The sequence below is a fragment of the Oncorhynchus keta genome, chromosome 10 (genome assembly GCF_023373465.1).
Source record: "Oncorhynchus keta strain PuntledgeMale-10-30-2019 chromosome 10, Oket_V2, whole genome shotgun sequence".
Classification (NCBI taxonomy): Eukaryota; Metazoa; Chordata; class Actinopteri; order Salmoniformes; family Salmonidae; genus Oncorhynchus; species Oncorhynchus keta.
This window is the reverse complement of record NC_068430.1, coordinates 2,101,929-2,117,512: the sequence shown is the minus strand read 5'-3', so window position 1 is coordinate 2,117,512 and position 15,584 is coordinate 2,101,929. Positions and strand designations below refer to the sequence as shown.

Genomic DNA, 15,584 nt, shown 5'->3' with positions numbered 1-15,584 from the left:
ACTGTTCTACTGTTCTACTGTTCTACACCTGTGGTCCAGACTGTTGTTCTACTGTTCTGTTGTTCTACACCGTACTGTTTACTCTACTGTTCTACTGTTCTACACCAGTCTACTGTTCTACACCTACAGTGTTCTACTGTCTACTGTTCTACTGTTCTACACCGTCTACTGTTCTACTGTTCTACACCGTCTACTGTTCTACACCGTCTATTGTCTACTGTTCTACTGTTCTACCGTCTACTGTTCACCGTCTACTGTTCTACACCGTCTACTGTTCTACACCTTCTACTGTTCTACACCGTCTACTGTTCTACTGTTCTACACCGTCTACTGTTCTACTGTTCTACACCGTCTACTGTTCTACTGTTCTACACCGTCACTGTTCTACTGTTCTACACCGTCTACTGTTCTACTGTTCTACTGTTCTACACCTGTCTACTGTTCTACTGTTCTACACCGTCTACTGTTCTACTGTTCTACACCGTATACTGTTCTACTGTTCTACACCATCTACTGTTCTACTGTTCTACACCGTCTACTGTTCTACTGTTCTACACCGTCTACTGTTCTACACCGTCTACTGTTCTACTGTTCTACACCCTCTACTTTTCTACACCGTCTACTGTTCTACTGTTCTACACCTTCTACTGTTCTACACCATTTAAGTCATTTACATTACATTTAAGTCATTTAGCAGACGCTCTTATCCAGAGCGACTTACAAATTGGTGCATACACCTTATGACATCCAGTGGAACAGCCACTTTACAATAGTGCATCTAAATCTTTTAAGGGGGGTGAGAAGGATTACTTATCCTATCCTAGGTATTCCTTAAAGAGGTGGGGTTTCAGGTGTCTCCGGAAGGTGGTGATTGACTCCGCTGTCCTGGCGTCGTGAGGGAGTTTGTTCCACCATTGGGGGCCAGAGCAGCGACACCGTCTACTGTTCTACTGTTCTACACCGTCTACTGTTCTACTGTTCTACACCGTCTACTGTTCTACACCGTCTACTGTTCTACACAGTCTACTGTACTACTGTTCTACACCCTCTACTGTTCTACTGTTCTACACCCTCTACTGTTCTACTGTTCTACACCCTCTACTGTTCTACTGTTCTACTGTTCTACACCCTCTACTGTTCTATTGTTCTACACCCTCTACTGTTCTACTGTTCTACACCGTCTACTGTTCTTCTACTGTTCTACACCGTCTACTGTTCTACACCGTCTACTGTTCTACTGTTCTACACCGTCTACTGTTCTACTGTTCTACACCGTCTACTGTTCTACACCGTCTACTGTTCTACTGTTCTACACCGTCTACTGTTCTACTGTTCTACACCGTCTACTGTTCTACACCGTCTACTGTTCTACTGTTCTACACCGTCTACTGTTCTACACCGTCTACTGTTCTACTGTTCTACACCGTCTACTGTTCTACTGTTCTACACCGTCTACTGTTCTACACCGTCTACTGTTCTACTGTTCTACACCGTCTACTGTTCTACACCCTCTACTGTTCTACACCGTCTACTGTTCTACAGTCTACTGTTCTACTGTTCTACACTGTCTACTGTTCTACACCGTCTACTGTTCTACTGTTCTACACCGTCTACTGTTCTACTGTTCTACACCGTCTACTGTTCTACTGTTCTACACCGTCTACTGTTCTACACCGTCTACTGTTCTACTGTTCTACACCGTCTACTGTTCTACTGTTCTACACCGTCTACTGTTCTACACGTCTACTGTTCTACACCGTCTACTGTTCTACACCGTCTACTGTTCTACTGTTCTACACCGTCTACTGTTCTACTGTTCTACTGTTCTACACCGTCTACTGTTCTACTGTTCTACACCGTCTACTGTTCTACTGTTCTACACCGTCTACTGTTCTACTGTTCTACACCGTCTACTGTTCTACACCGTCTACTGTTCTACACCGTCTACTGTTCTACACCGTCTACTGTTCTACTGTTCTACACCGTCTACTGTTCTACTGTTCTACACCGTCTACTGTTCTACACCGTCTACTGTTCTACTGTTCTACACCGTCTACTGTTCTACACCGTCTACTGTTCTACTGTTCTACACCGTCTACTGTTCTACTGTTCTACACCGTCTACTGTTCTACACCGTCTACTGTTCTACACCGTCTACTGTTCTACACCCTCTACTGTTCTACACCGTCTACTGTTCTACTGTTCTACACCGTCTACTGTTCTACACCTTCTACTGTTCTACACCCTCTACTGTTCTACACCGTCTACTGTTCTACACCGTCTACTGTTCTACTGTTCTACACCGTCTACTGTTCTACTGTTCTACACCGTCTACTGTTCTACACCGTCTACTGTTCTACTGTTCTACACCGTCTACTGTTCTACACCGTCTCCTGTTCTACTGTTCTACACCGTCTCCTGTTCTACACCCTCTACTGTTCTACACCGTCTACTGTTCTACTGTTCTACACCGTCTACTGTTCTACACCGTCTACTGTTCTACACCGTCTACTGTTCTACTGTTCTACTGTTCTACTGTTCTACACCGTCTACTGTTCTACTGTTCTACACCGTCTACTGTTCTACACCGTCTACTGTTCTACACCGTCTACTGTTCTACTGTTCTACTGTTCTACTGTTCTACACCCTCTACTGTTCTACTGTTCTACACCGTCTACTGTTCTACTGTTCTACACCGTCTACTGTTCTACTGTTCTACACCGTCTACTGTTCTACACCGTCTACTGTTCTACACCGTCTACTGTTCTACTGTTCTACACCGTCTACTGTTCTACTGTTCTACTGTTCTACACCGTCTACTGTTCTACTGTTCTACACCGCCTACTGTTCTACACCGTCTACTGTTCTACACCGTCTACTGTTCTACTGTTCTACACCGTCTACTGTTCTACTGTTCTCACCGTCTACTGTTCTACACCGTCTACTGTTCTACTGTTCTACACTGTTCTACTGTTCTACACCGTCTACTGTTCTACTGTTCTACACCGTCTACTGTTCTACTGTTCTACACCGTCTACTGTTCTACCGTCTCCTGTTCTACTGTTCTACACCGTCTACTGTTCTACACCGTCTACTGTTCTACACCGTCTCCTGTTCTACTGTTCTACACCGTCTCCTGTTCTACACAGTCTCCTGTTCTACTGTTCTACACCGTCTACTGTTCTACACCGTCTACTGTTCTACACGTCTACTGTTCTACCTGTCTCCTGTTCTACTGTTCTACACCGTCTAATGTTCTACACCGTCTCCTGTTCTACTGTTCTACACCGTCTACTGTTCTACTGTTCTACACCGTCTACTGTTCTACTGTTCTACTGTTCTACACCGTCTACTGTTCTACACCGTCTACTGTTCTACTGTTCTACACCGTCTACTGTTCTACTGTTCTCCTGTTCTACACCGTCTCCTGTTCTATAGACCAAGCTTTCTCACTGTAGACAGTTGACCAGTAAGTTTCAGTGAGTTGTACGGCCCCCATGCCTAGCTTGACATTGTGCCTTTACCGTACGGTTTAGGTGAGCACTTGGCTCTGCATTGTTTAGGTGAGCACTTGGCTCTGCATTGTTTAGGTTAGCACTTGGCTCTGCATTGTTTAGCTGAGCACTTGGCTCTGCATTGTTTAGCTGAGCACTTGGCTCTGCATTGTTTAGGTGAGCACTTGGCTCTGCATTGTTTAGGTGAGCACTTGGCTCTGCATTGTTTAGGTGAGCACTTGGCTCTGCATTGTTTAGGTGAGCACTTGGCTCTGCATTGTTTAGGTGAGCACTTGGCTCTGCATTGTTTAGGTGAGCACTTGGCTCTGCATTGTTTAGGTGAGCACTTGGCTCTGCATTGTTTAGCTGAGCACTTGGCTCTGCATTGTTCAGGTGAGCACTTGGCTCTGCATTGTTTAGGTGAGCTTTTGGCTCTGCATTGTTTAGGTGAGCACTTGGCTCTGCATTGTTTAGGTGAGCACTTGGCTCTGCATTGTTTAGGTGAGCACTTGGCTCTGCATTGTTCAGGTGAGCACTTGGCTCTGCATTGTTTAGGTGAGCACTTGGCTCTGCATTGTTTAGGTGAGCACTTGGCTCTGCATTGTTTAGGTGAGCACTTGGCTCTGCATTGTTTAGGTGAGCACTTGGCTCTGCATTGTTTAGGTGAGCACTTGGCTCTGCATTGTTTAGGTGAGCACTTGGCTCTGCATTGTTTAGGTTAGCACTTGGCTCTGCATTGTTTAGATGAGCACTTGGCTCTGCATTGTTTAGCTGAGCACTTGGCTCTGCATTGTTTAGCTGAGCACTTGGCTCTGCATTGTTTAGGTGAGCACTTGGCTCTGCATTGTTTAGGTGAGCACTTGGCTCTGCATTGTTTAGGTGAGCACTTGGCTCTGCATTGTTTAGCTGAGCACTTGGCTCTGCATTGTTTAGGTGAGCACTTGGCTCTGCATTGTTTAGGTTAGCACTTGGCTCTGCATTGTTTTGGTGAAGATCGTTTTGTGATTGCTATGGGTTTTGACATGTTTGCCTCGCTGTGTAACGGTGACATAGTGCTCAGTAAGTCTTTCCAGAGTTGACTGAGTGTAACATTGGGATAAAGTCTTCTAGTGGAAAGTCCCCATTTGTACCTAGTGCCACCAGTAGTTTTCCAGTCTCCCTTCCTGCCGTCCTCACACTCTCCCTGGTCTACTGTACTCTGGGAGCTACTGGCCGAGGAAGGAAGGAACGAACAGCGTACAAGATTTATTTTAATCTGTTTGTTCAAACATTACATTTCAACCAGTTTTCCTCCTGACACGTGATGCCAGAACACTCGCACCATTCAGCCAAGTGTTGAATTTGACAATATTTACAAGAAGTTAGCTACTTTTTAAATGTCTTACAATGTGTTTTTTTTTTTACTTTTGAGCACACTAATAAAGTTTTCACAGATTCTTCATGGTCGTGTAATTAGACACTTCCCAAATGGCATCCTATTTACTAGTGAACAAATATATACAGTTATGTACAATATGCAATATTATTTTTGGATGATATTATATAGATAATTGACTCATGGTATTATTGTTTTGCTACTGTAGTAGGTAGTGTTAACTAGCTCTAGTCTGCTGTGCCTGTTCATCATATAGCTTGTTCTCCATCTTCTTTTTAAATAGTGATACATAGTGATATAACATATTTTCATTTTGTTTTTTCTCCTGACTGGTCAAAACTGTCTCTGTCGTCCTACTGCCCTGCATACTGCCCTGCATACTGCCCTGCATACTGCCCTGCATACTACCCTGCATACTGCCCTGCATACTGCCCTGCATACTGCCCTACATACTGCCCTACATACTGCCCTGCATACTGCCCTGCATACTGCCCTGCATACTGCCCTGCATACTGCCCTGCATACTGCCCTGCATACTGCCCTGCATACTGCCCTGCATACTGCCCTGCATACTGCCCTGCATACTGCCCTGCATACTGCCCTACATACTGCCCTGCATACTGCCCTACATACTGCCCTGCATACTGCCCTACATACTGCCCTACATACTGCCCTACATACTGCCCTGCATACTGCCCTGCATACTGCCCTACATACTGCCCTACATACTGCCCTACATACTGCCCTACATACTGCCCAGCATACTGCCCTACATACTGCCCAGCTGTACTATCAACGGTTGGTTCATATAAGCCATAGTCAATGAATCCTCGTGAAAGTTAGGTTGAAAAAAAAAAAAGCTTTGGGTCTTAAATCGCAGTTTGGAATTAAATCCAAATTTAAAATTTGACAGAAAGAAAAAAAAAACATTTTCTTGAAGAACAGTGTAGATGCAAAGTTCGGTAACCTAATGACGGTTTGTGCCAGTCTCAGCATTATTCTGTCACCGTGGAATGGCTTTTCCCCTGGGAGGCATCTGTTTTGATGCTGGTCAGAATGTTGGAGATAGAAATGTCATTAGTACAAGTTCCTGTCATTAGTACAAGTTCCTGTCATCAGTACACAAGTTCCTGTCATTAGTACACAAGTTCCTGTCATTAGTACACAAGTTCCTGTCTTTAGTACACAAGTTCCTGTCATTAGTACACAAGTTCCTGTCTTTAGTACACACGTTCCTGTCTTTAGTACACAAGTTCCTGTCTTTAGTACACAAGTTCCTGTCTTTAGTACACAAGTTCCTGTCTTTAGTACACAAGTTCCTGTCTTTAGTACACAAGTTCCTGTCTTTAGTACACAAGTTCCTGTCTTTAGTACACAAGTTCCTGTCTTTAGTACACAAGTTCCTGTCTTTAGTACACAAGTTCCTCCCCATTTGATGCCTTCTATATGTTGTGTGTTTCTCTCCGTGCAGGCGAGGCAGCGCGTCGAGGTGATCCCATGATGCACCAGTCCATGTCCTTATCATCGTCTGGCGTCTCCAACCATAGCCACCGGACGGGCCATCCACCCATCAGCCCCAGCAAGAGGAAGCACAGCCGTAGCCTCAGCACAGGACAGGACCAACAGGACAATGATGACCAAGACTGTGACAACCAACACGTGGCCAAGATGAGCCGGCTGTTTGCTGCACAGCTGTAAGTAGATACTCACACACACACACACACACACACACACACACACACACACACACACACACACAACACACACAGATAAAGTGACAGATGACGTTTGTTTTGGCTCCACATGCATTGTGACATCGTAATGGAATGTCCGATTATCCAAATGTATCACATATGACTTCTTGGGGAAGTGTTTTGCAGAAAGCTGAATAATTGCTACAAAGGGAATTCAGTCTGTGTTCAGGGTGCTGTGCCATGTGAGAAATGCACAGGACAGGTAGCCACAGTGTTTTGCCGCAGGTACAGCCGACTGGCAAAAACATGTTTTAAAAAATATATATATATATTTGTGGAATCAAAGTATCAATATAATATCATCCAAAAATGATCTCTGTATGTAACTGTTTAGAATTTCCCTCTCCTTTTCTAGTAGCCACAGTAGCTAGCTAGCGCTCCATCAGATGTATTCCCGTGTGGCTGAGCAGGCAGCTACGCTAGCTAGCTAGCTAGTGCTCCATCAGATCGATTCCCGTGTGGCTGAGCAGGCAGCTATGCTAGCTAGCTAGCTAGCGCTCCATCAGATGGATTCCCGTGTGGCTGAGCAGGCAGCTATGCTAGCTAGCTAGCTAGCGCTCCATCAGATGGATTCCCGTGTGGCTGAGCAGGCAGCTACGCTAGCTAGCTAGCTAGCGCTCCATCAGATGGATTCCCGTGTGGCTGAGCAGGCAGCTACGCTAGCTAGCTAGCGCCCCATGCTGCAGATTCCTGGATGCCTGAGAGAGAATGTGCTGCCTGGATGTTGGTATTTCTCTACTGGTATCTGCTGCTCCGTCTGAGGCCCGGGATTCCTCACATACCATGCCTGTGATTGGAGCACATGTCTGGGCAGAGGAGGCTGGTCATGGGCTGTATCTGATAGGGCACCATATCCCCTATATAGTTCTCTCTGGTCTAAATGGTCTGATGTGGTGCATTATCAAGGGGATTGGCTGCTGTTGTGGAGGGCCCTAGCTCACATAACTCACATTCCTCCCCTGCCTGCCCTCCCCTCTACTTCCCTGCCTGCCCTCCCCTCTACTTCCCTGCCTGCCTGCTTGCCATCCCCTGCCTGCCTCCCTGCCCTCCCCTCTACTTCCCTGCCTGCCTGCTTGCCATCCCCTGCCTGCCTGCCTTGTGGCAACAGTTTGGGGAAAGCCATTTCCTGGTTCAGCATGACAATGCCCCAGTGCGCAAAGAGAGGTCCATACAGAAATTGTTTGTCAATCGGTGTGGAAGAACTTGACTGGCCAGCAGAGAGCCCTGACCTCAACCCCATCAAACTCCTTTGGGATGAATTGGAACGCCGACTGTGAGCCAGGCCTCATCGCCCAACATCAGTGCCTGACCTCACTAATTATCTTATGGGCTGAATGGAAGCAAGTCCCAGCAGCAATGTTCCAACATCTAGTGGAAAGCCTTCCCAGAAGAGTGGAGGCTGTTATAGCAGCAATGTTCCAACATCTAGTGGAAAGCCTTCCCAGAAGAGTGGAGGCTGTTATAGCAGCAATGTTCCTACATCTAGTGGAAAGCCTTCCCAGAAGAGTGGAGGCTGTTATAGCAGCAATGTTCCTACATCTAGTGGAAAGCCTTCCCAGAAGAGTAGAGGCTGTTATAGCAGCAATGTTCCTACATCTAGTGGAAAGCCTTCCCAGAAGAGAGGTGGCTGTTATAGCAGCAATGTTCCTACATCTAGTGGAAAGCCTTCCCAGAAGAGTAGAGGCTGTTATAGCAGCAATGTTCCTACATCTAGTGGAAAGCCTTCCCAGAAGAGTGGAGGCTGTTATAGCAGCAATGTTCCTACATCTAGTGGAAAGCCTTCCCAGAAGAGTAGAGGCTGTTATAGCAGCAATGTTCCAACATCTAGTGGAAAGCCTTCCCAGAAGAGTAGAGGCTGTTATAGCAGCAATGTTCCAACATCTAGTGGAAAGCCTTCCCAGAAGAGTAGAGGCTGTTATAGCAGCAATGTTCCTACATCTAGTGGAAAGCCTTCCCAGAAGAGTAGAGGCTGTTATAGCAGCAATGTTCCTACATCTAGTGGAAAGCCTTCCCAGAAGAGTGGAGGCTGTTATAGCAGCAAAGGGGGACCAACTCCATATTAATGACTTCCCAGAAGAGTGGAGGCTGTTATAGCAGCAAAGGGGGACCAACTCCATATTAAAGCCTTCCCAGAAGAGTGGAGGCTGTTATAGCAGAAAAGGGGGACCAACTCCATATTAATACCCATGATTTAGGAATGAGATATTTGACAGTGTCCACATACTTAGTTTTTAACTCTGCATTGTTGGTTAAGGGCTCATAAGTAAACATTTTAATTTGATTTGACTCACAGAGGCGTACTTACCATTACACTGTAGAGGCAATTGCCTCAGGCCTCACACCAAGGGGCCTCGTGAGCTGGGCATTATAAATAATGATACTACATAATGATACATGTGCCACTCGAGCCCCCCACCCATGTGCCACTTGAGCCCCCCATGTGCCACTCGATCCCCCCCATGTGCCACTCGAGCCCCCCATGTGCCACTCGGGCCCCCCATGTGCCACTCGAGCCCCCCATGTGCCACTCGAGCCCCCTCCCATGTGCCGCTCGAGCCCCCCACTATGCCCTGCCACTATGCCCTGCCACTATGCCACTATACCCTGCCACTATGCCACTATACCCTGCCACTATGCCCTGCCACTATGCCCTGCCACTATGTCACTATACCCTGCCACTATGCCACTATACCACTATGCCCTGCCACTATGCCACTATACCACTATACCACTATGCCACTATACCACTATGCCACTATGCCACTATACCACTATACCACTATGCCCTGTCACTATGCCACTATACCACTATGCCACTATACCACTATACCACTATGCCCTGTCACTATACCACTATGCCACTATGCCCTGCCACTATACCACTATACCACTATACCACTATGCCCTGCCACTATGCCACTATACCACTATACCACTATGCCACTGTACCACTACCACTATGCCACTATGTCCTGCCACTATACCACTATGCCCTGCCACTATGCCCTGCCACTATACCACTATGCCCTGCCACTATGCCCTGCCACTATGCCACTATACCCTGCCACTATGCCCTGCCACTATGCCCTGCCACTATGTCACTATACCACTATGCCACTATACCACTATACCACTACCACTATACCACTATGCCCTGTCACTATACCACTATACCACTATGCCACTATACCACTATACCACTATACCACTATGCCCTGCCACTATACCACTATGCCCTGCCACTATGCCACTATAACTATGCCACTATACCACTATGCCACTATACCACTATTCCACTATACCACTATGCCCTGTCACTATACCACTATGCCACTATGCCATGCCACTATGCCCTGTCACTATACCACTAATCCACTATGCCATGCCACTATGCCACTATACCACTATACCACTATGCCACTATGCCCTGCCACTATACCACTATGCCACTATACCACTATACCACTATACCACTATGCCCTGCCACTATACCACTATGCCCTGCCACTATGCCACTATGCCACTATAACTATGCCACTATACCACTATACCACTATGCCCTGTCACTATACCACTATGCCACTATGCCATGCCACTATGCCCTGTCACTATACCACTATGCCACTATGCCATGCCACTATGCCACTATACCACTATGCCACTATGCCCTGCCACTATGCCACTATGCCACTATGCCCTGCCACTATGCCACTATGCCAATATGCCCTGCCACTATGCCACTATACCCTGCCACTATGCCACTATGCCACTATGCCCTGCCACTATGCCCTGCCACTATACCACTATGCCCTGCCACTATGCCCTGCCACTATGCCACTATGCCCTGCCACTATGCCACTATGCCCTGCCACTATACCACTATGCCCTGCCACTATGCCCTGCCACTATACCACTATGCCCTGCCACTATGCCCTTCCACTATGCCCTTCCACTATGCCCTGCCACTATGCCACTGTGCCCTGCCACTATGCCACTATGCCCTGCCACTATGCCCTGCCACTATGCCACTGTGCCACTATGCCCTGCCACTATGCCCTGCCACTATGCCACTATGCCCTGCCACTATGCCACTATGCCACTATGCCCTGCCACTGTGCCACTATGCCCTGCCACTATGCCATGCCACTATGCCCTGCCACTATGCCCTGCCACTATACCATTATGCCCTGCCACTATACCCTGCCACTATGCCCTGCCACTATGCCACTATGCCCTGCCACTACGCCCTGCCACTATGCCACTATACCCTGCCACTATACCCTGCCACTATGCCACTATGCCCTGCCACTATGCCACTATGCCCTGCCACTATGCCATGCCACTATGCCCTGCCACTATACCCTGCCACTATGCCCTGCCACTATGCCCTTCCACTATGCCACTATGCCCTGCCACTATGCCCTGCCACTATGCCACTATACCCTGCCACTATGCCCTGCCACTATGCCCTGCCACTATGCCCTGCCACTATGCCACTATGCCCTGCCACTATGCCACTATACCATGCCACTATGCCCTGCCACTATGCCCAGCCACTATGCCACTATGCCCTGCCACTATGCCACTATGCCCTGCCACTATACCCTGCCACTATGCCCTGCCACTATGCCACTATGCCCTGCCACTATGCCCTGCCACTATGCCCTGCCACTATGCCCTGCCACTATGCCCTGCCACTATGCCCTGCCACTATGCCACTATGCCACTATGCCCTGCCACTATGCCACTATGCCCTGCCACTGTGGCACTATGCCCTGCCACTGTGGCACTATGCCACTGTGGCCACTGTGGCACTATGCCCTGCCACTGTGCCACTATGCCCTGCCACTATGCGACTGTGCCCTGCCACTATGCCCCTGCCACTATGCCCTGCCACTATGCCCTGCCACTATGCCACTATGCCCTGCCACTATGCCACTATGCCCTGCCACTATGCCCTGCCACTATGCCACTATGCCCTGCCACTATGCCCTGCCACTATACCCTGCCACTATGCCACTATGCCCTGCCACTATGCCCTGCCACTGTGCCACTATGCCCTGCCACTATGCCCTGCCACTATGCCACTATGCCCTTCCACTATGCCCTGCCACTATGCCACTGTGCCCTACCACTATGCCACTATGCCCTGCCACTATGCCACTGTGCCACTATGCCCTGCCACTATGCCCTGCCACTATGCCCTGCCACTATGCCCTGCCACTATGCCACTATGCCCTGCCACTATGCCACTATGCCCTGCCACTGTGCCACTATGCCCTGCCACTATGCCCTGCCACTATGCCCTGCCACTATGCCCTGCCACTATGCCCTGCCACTATGCCACTATGCCCTGCCACTGTGCCACTATGCCCTGCCACTATGCCACTGTGCCCTGCCACTATGCCACTGTACCCTGCCACTATGCCACTGTACCCTGCCACTATGCCACTGTACCCTGCCACTATGCCACTATGCCACTATGCCCTGCCACTGTGCCACTATACCCTGCCACTATGCCCTGCCACTGTGCCACTATGCCAGTGTGCCCTGCCACTATGCCCTGCCACTATGCCACTATACCCTGCCACTATGCCCTGCCACTATACCACTGTGCCACTATGCCACTATGCCACTATGCCCTGCCACTATGCCACTATGCCCTGCCACTATACCCTGCCACTATACCCTGCCACTATGCCCTGCCACTATGCCACTATGCCCTGCCACTATGCCCTGCCACTATGCCACTATGCCCTGCCACTATGCCCTGCCACTATGCCACTATGCCCTGCCACTATGCCACTATGCCACTATGCCCTGCCACTGTGCCACTATACCCTGCCACTATGCCCTGCCACTGTGCCACTATGCCAGTGTGCCCTGCCACTATGCCCTGCCACTATGCCACTATACCCTGCCACTATGCCCTGCCACTATACCACTGTGCCCTGCCACTATGCCCTGCCACTATGCCACTATGCCCTTCCACTATGCCACTATACCCTGCCACTATACCCTGCCACTATGCCCTGCCACTATGCCACTATGCCCTGCCACTATGCCCTGCCACTATGCCACTATGCCCTGCCACTATGCCCTGCCACTATGCCACTATGCCCTGCCACTATGCCCTGCCACTATGCCACTATGCCCTGCCACTATGCCCTGCCACTGTGCCACTATGCCCTGCCACTGTGGCACTATGCCCTGCCACTGTGCCACTATGCCCTGCCACTATGCGACTGTGCCCTGCCACTATGCCCTGCCACTATGCCACTATGCCCTGCCACTATGCCCTGCCACTATGCCACTATGCCCTGCCACTATGCCACTATGCCCTGCCACTATGCCCTGCCACTATGCCACTATGCCCTGCCACTATGCCCTGCCACTATGCCACTATGCCACTATACCCTGCCACTATGCCCTGCCACTATGCCACTATGCCCTGCCACTATGCCACTATGCCAATATGCCCTGCCACTATGCCACTATACCCTGCCACTATGCCACTATGCCCTGCCACTATGCCACTATGCCCTGCCACTATGCCCTGCCACTATGCCACTATGCCCTGCCACTATGCCACTATGCCCTGTCACTGTGCCACTATATCCTGCCACTATGCCCTGCCACTGTGCCACCATGCCACTATGCCACTCTGCCCTGCCACTATGCCACTATACCCTGCCACTATGCCCTGCCACTATACCACTGTGCCCTGCCACTATGCCCCGCCACACACACACACACACACACACGAAAGACAGAAAGCCCCATGTAAAACAACAGAGCATCATTTCATCAGCCATCTTGGCTCTGCTCCTCCTCTCTGTTGTTCAGTTGGCAGAGGTTGTAGTTCCAGCGCCAGTGGTTACAGCTATATAACCTCTCTGTACAGTAGAGAGATCTAACCACCACCACATTCTGTGCTGCGTAACTCCACTGTCTGACTGCTGAAGGAACACATATATATATATATATACACACAGACAACTAAAGCGAGAAACGGAGCTTAAGCAAACTTTGTACGTGAATGTCATTTTACGTGAACGTCATTTTGCGTCACAAAATGCGCGGCTCCTTGCGTTACGTAATGCTGCCGACCAGAGAATGACCGTCTCCTTGCGTTACGTAGTCCTGCCGACCAGAGAATGACTGTCTCCTTGCGTTACGTAGTCCCGCCGACCAGAGAATGACTGTCTCCTTGCGTTACGTAGTCCTGCCGACCAGAGAATGACTGTCTCCTTGCGTTACGTAGTCCTGCCGACCAGAGAATGACTGTCTCCTTGCGTTACGTAGTCCTGCCGACCAGAGAATGACCGTCTCCTTGCGTTACGTAGTCCTGCCGACCAGAGAATGACCGTCTCCTTGCGTTACGTAGTCCTGCCGACCAGAGAATGACCGTCTCCTTGCGTTACGTAGTCCTGCCGACCAGAGAATGACCGTCTCCTTGCGTTACGTAGTCCTGCCGACTAGAGAATGACCGTCTCCTTGCGTTACGTAGTCCTGCCGACCAGAGAATGACCGTCTCCTTGCGTTACGTAGTCCTGCCGACCAGAGAATGACCGTCTCCTTGCGTTACGTAGTCCTGCCGACCAGAGAATGACTGTCTCCTTGCGTTACGTAGTCCTGCCGACTAGAGAATGACCGTCTCCTTGCGTTACGTAGTCCTGCCGACCAGAGAATGACCGTCTCCTTGCGTTACGTAGTCCTGCCGACCAGAGAATGACTGTCTCCTTGCGTTACGTAGTCCTGCCGACCAGAGAATGACTGTCTCCTTGCGTTACGTAGTCCTGCCGACCAGAGAATGACTGTCTCCTTGCGTTACGTAGTCCTGCCGACCAGAGAATGACTGTCTCCTTGCGTTACGTAGTCCCGCCGACCAGAGAATGACTGTCTCCTTGCGTTACGTAGTCCTGCCGACCAGAGAATGACCGGTATGGAGGTCAAGGACGGGCGACGGTCAATATTTTATAATAAATAGAATTAAACTTGAAAAATATTGATGAGAAATGTTCACCCGGAGACAGCCATGTGTGTGTTAACACATGACTTGTACAACCATACAATCAACTTGAGTTTTTGGTTTTAACAATCTTTAACTACATAACGTAATGGTAAATGTCTTGATAAACTGGGTGGTGGCAAAAGTCCTACTCACAATAAAGGACAAATCCTAATCAATAGGACTGTGCACAGAGTTATTGACCTGGTTTCAGCGGTCGATGTCATCTGTTGTCTCAATCTGTTTCACTTGAATTTAAAGATAGCTTGGCCTTGGTTTAGCTGGGCAACCTATTTTGCATCGACAACTAAATATAATCTCAGGGAATGTTCCACAAAAATAAATCAAGCCAACATTGCAGTCTTTTTAAAATCCCCCCTTCAAAAAGGTATTTTGTTTAGAAGTAATAACTACCGGATTCTAGGCTATTTTGAAATGGTATTTGCTGTATCGCCGAGAGAAAAATGATGACATTCTATTGTTTTTTTTTAGCTGATATGGAACCAAATGCATTCAAGCAGCGTATCAAACTGGGGTGATGTTGTAGATTACACTGGCAAGTACCTTGGCATATTATTTCACATGGAGGAGATGTGGGAAGCTAAAAAAGTTAGCTTGCTGTTTTTAGCCGGCTAGCTAGCAAGCTGAGTAGCCAGCAAGCTGCTAGCAGAGTAGCCAGCAAGCTGCTAGCAGAGTAGCCAGCAAGCTGCTAGCAGAGTAGCCAGCAAGCTGCTAGCAGAGTAGCCAGCAAGCTGCTAGCAGAGTAGCCAGCAAGCTGCTGGCAGAGTAGCCAGCAAGATGCTAGCAGAGTATCCAAGTAGCCAGCAAGATGCTAGCAGAGTATCCAAGTAGCCAGCAAGCTGCTAGCAGAGTAGCCAGAAAGATGCTAGCAGAGTAGCCAGAAAGATGCTAGCAGAGTAGCCAGCAAGATGCTAGCAGAGTAGCCAGCA

The 15,584-nt window shown here is 48.9% G+C and overlaps 1 protein-coding gene across 17 annotated transcripts in view; it reads left to right on the top strand.

Annotated features, from left to right (window-relative positions):
• The window catches only part of LOC127932015 (transcription cofactor vestigial-like protein 4), a 120,206-nt gene that overhangs the window by 89,787 nt on the left and 14,835 nt on the right, over nt 1-15,584 (top strand). For all 17 annotated transcript variants that reach the window (XR_008143561.1, XR_008143557.1, XR_008143569.1 and 14 more), the window contains one exon: nt 6,341-6,563. Coding sequence is in view for 2 of the 17 variants with exons in the window: in XM_052526184.1 (XP_052382144.1) it covers nt 6,341-6,563 (223 nt within the window). In the remaining 15 variants the exon portion in view is untranslated. The remainder of the gene's footprint in view (nt 1-6,340; nt 6,564-15,584) is intronic.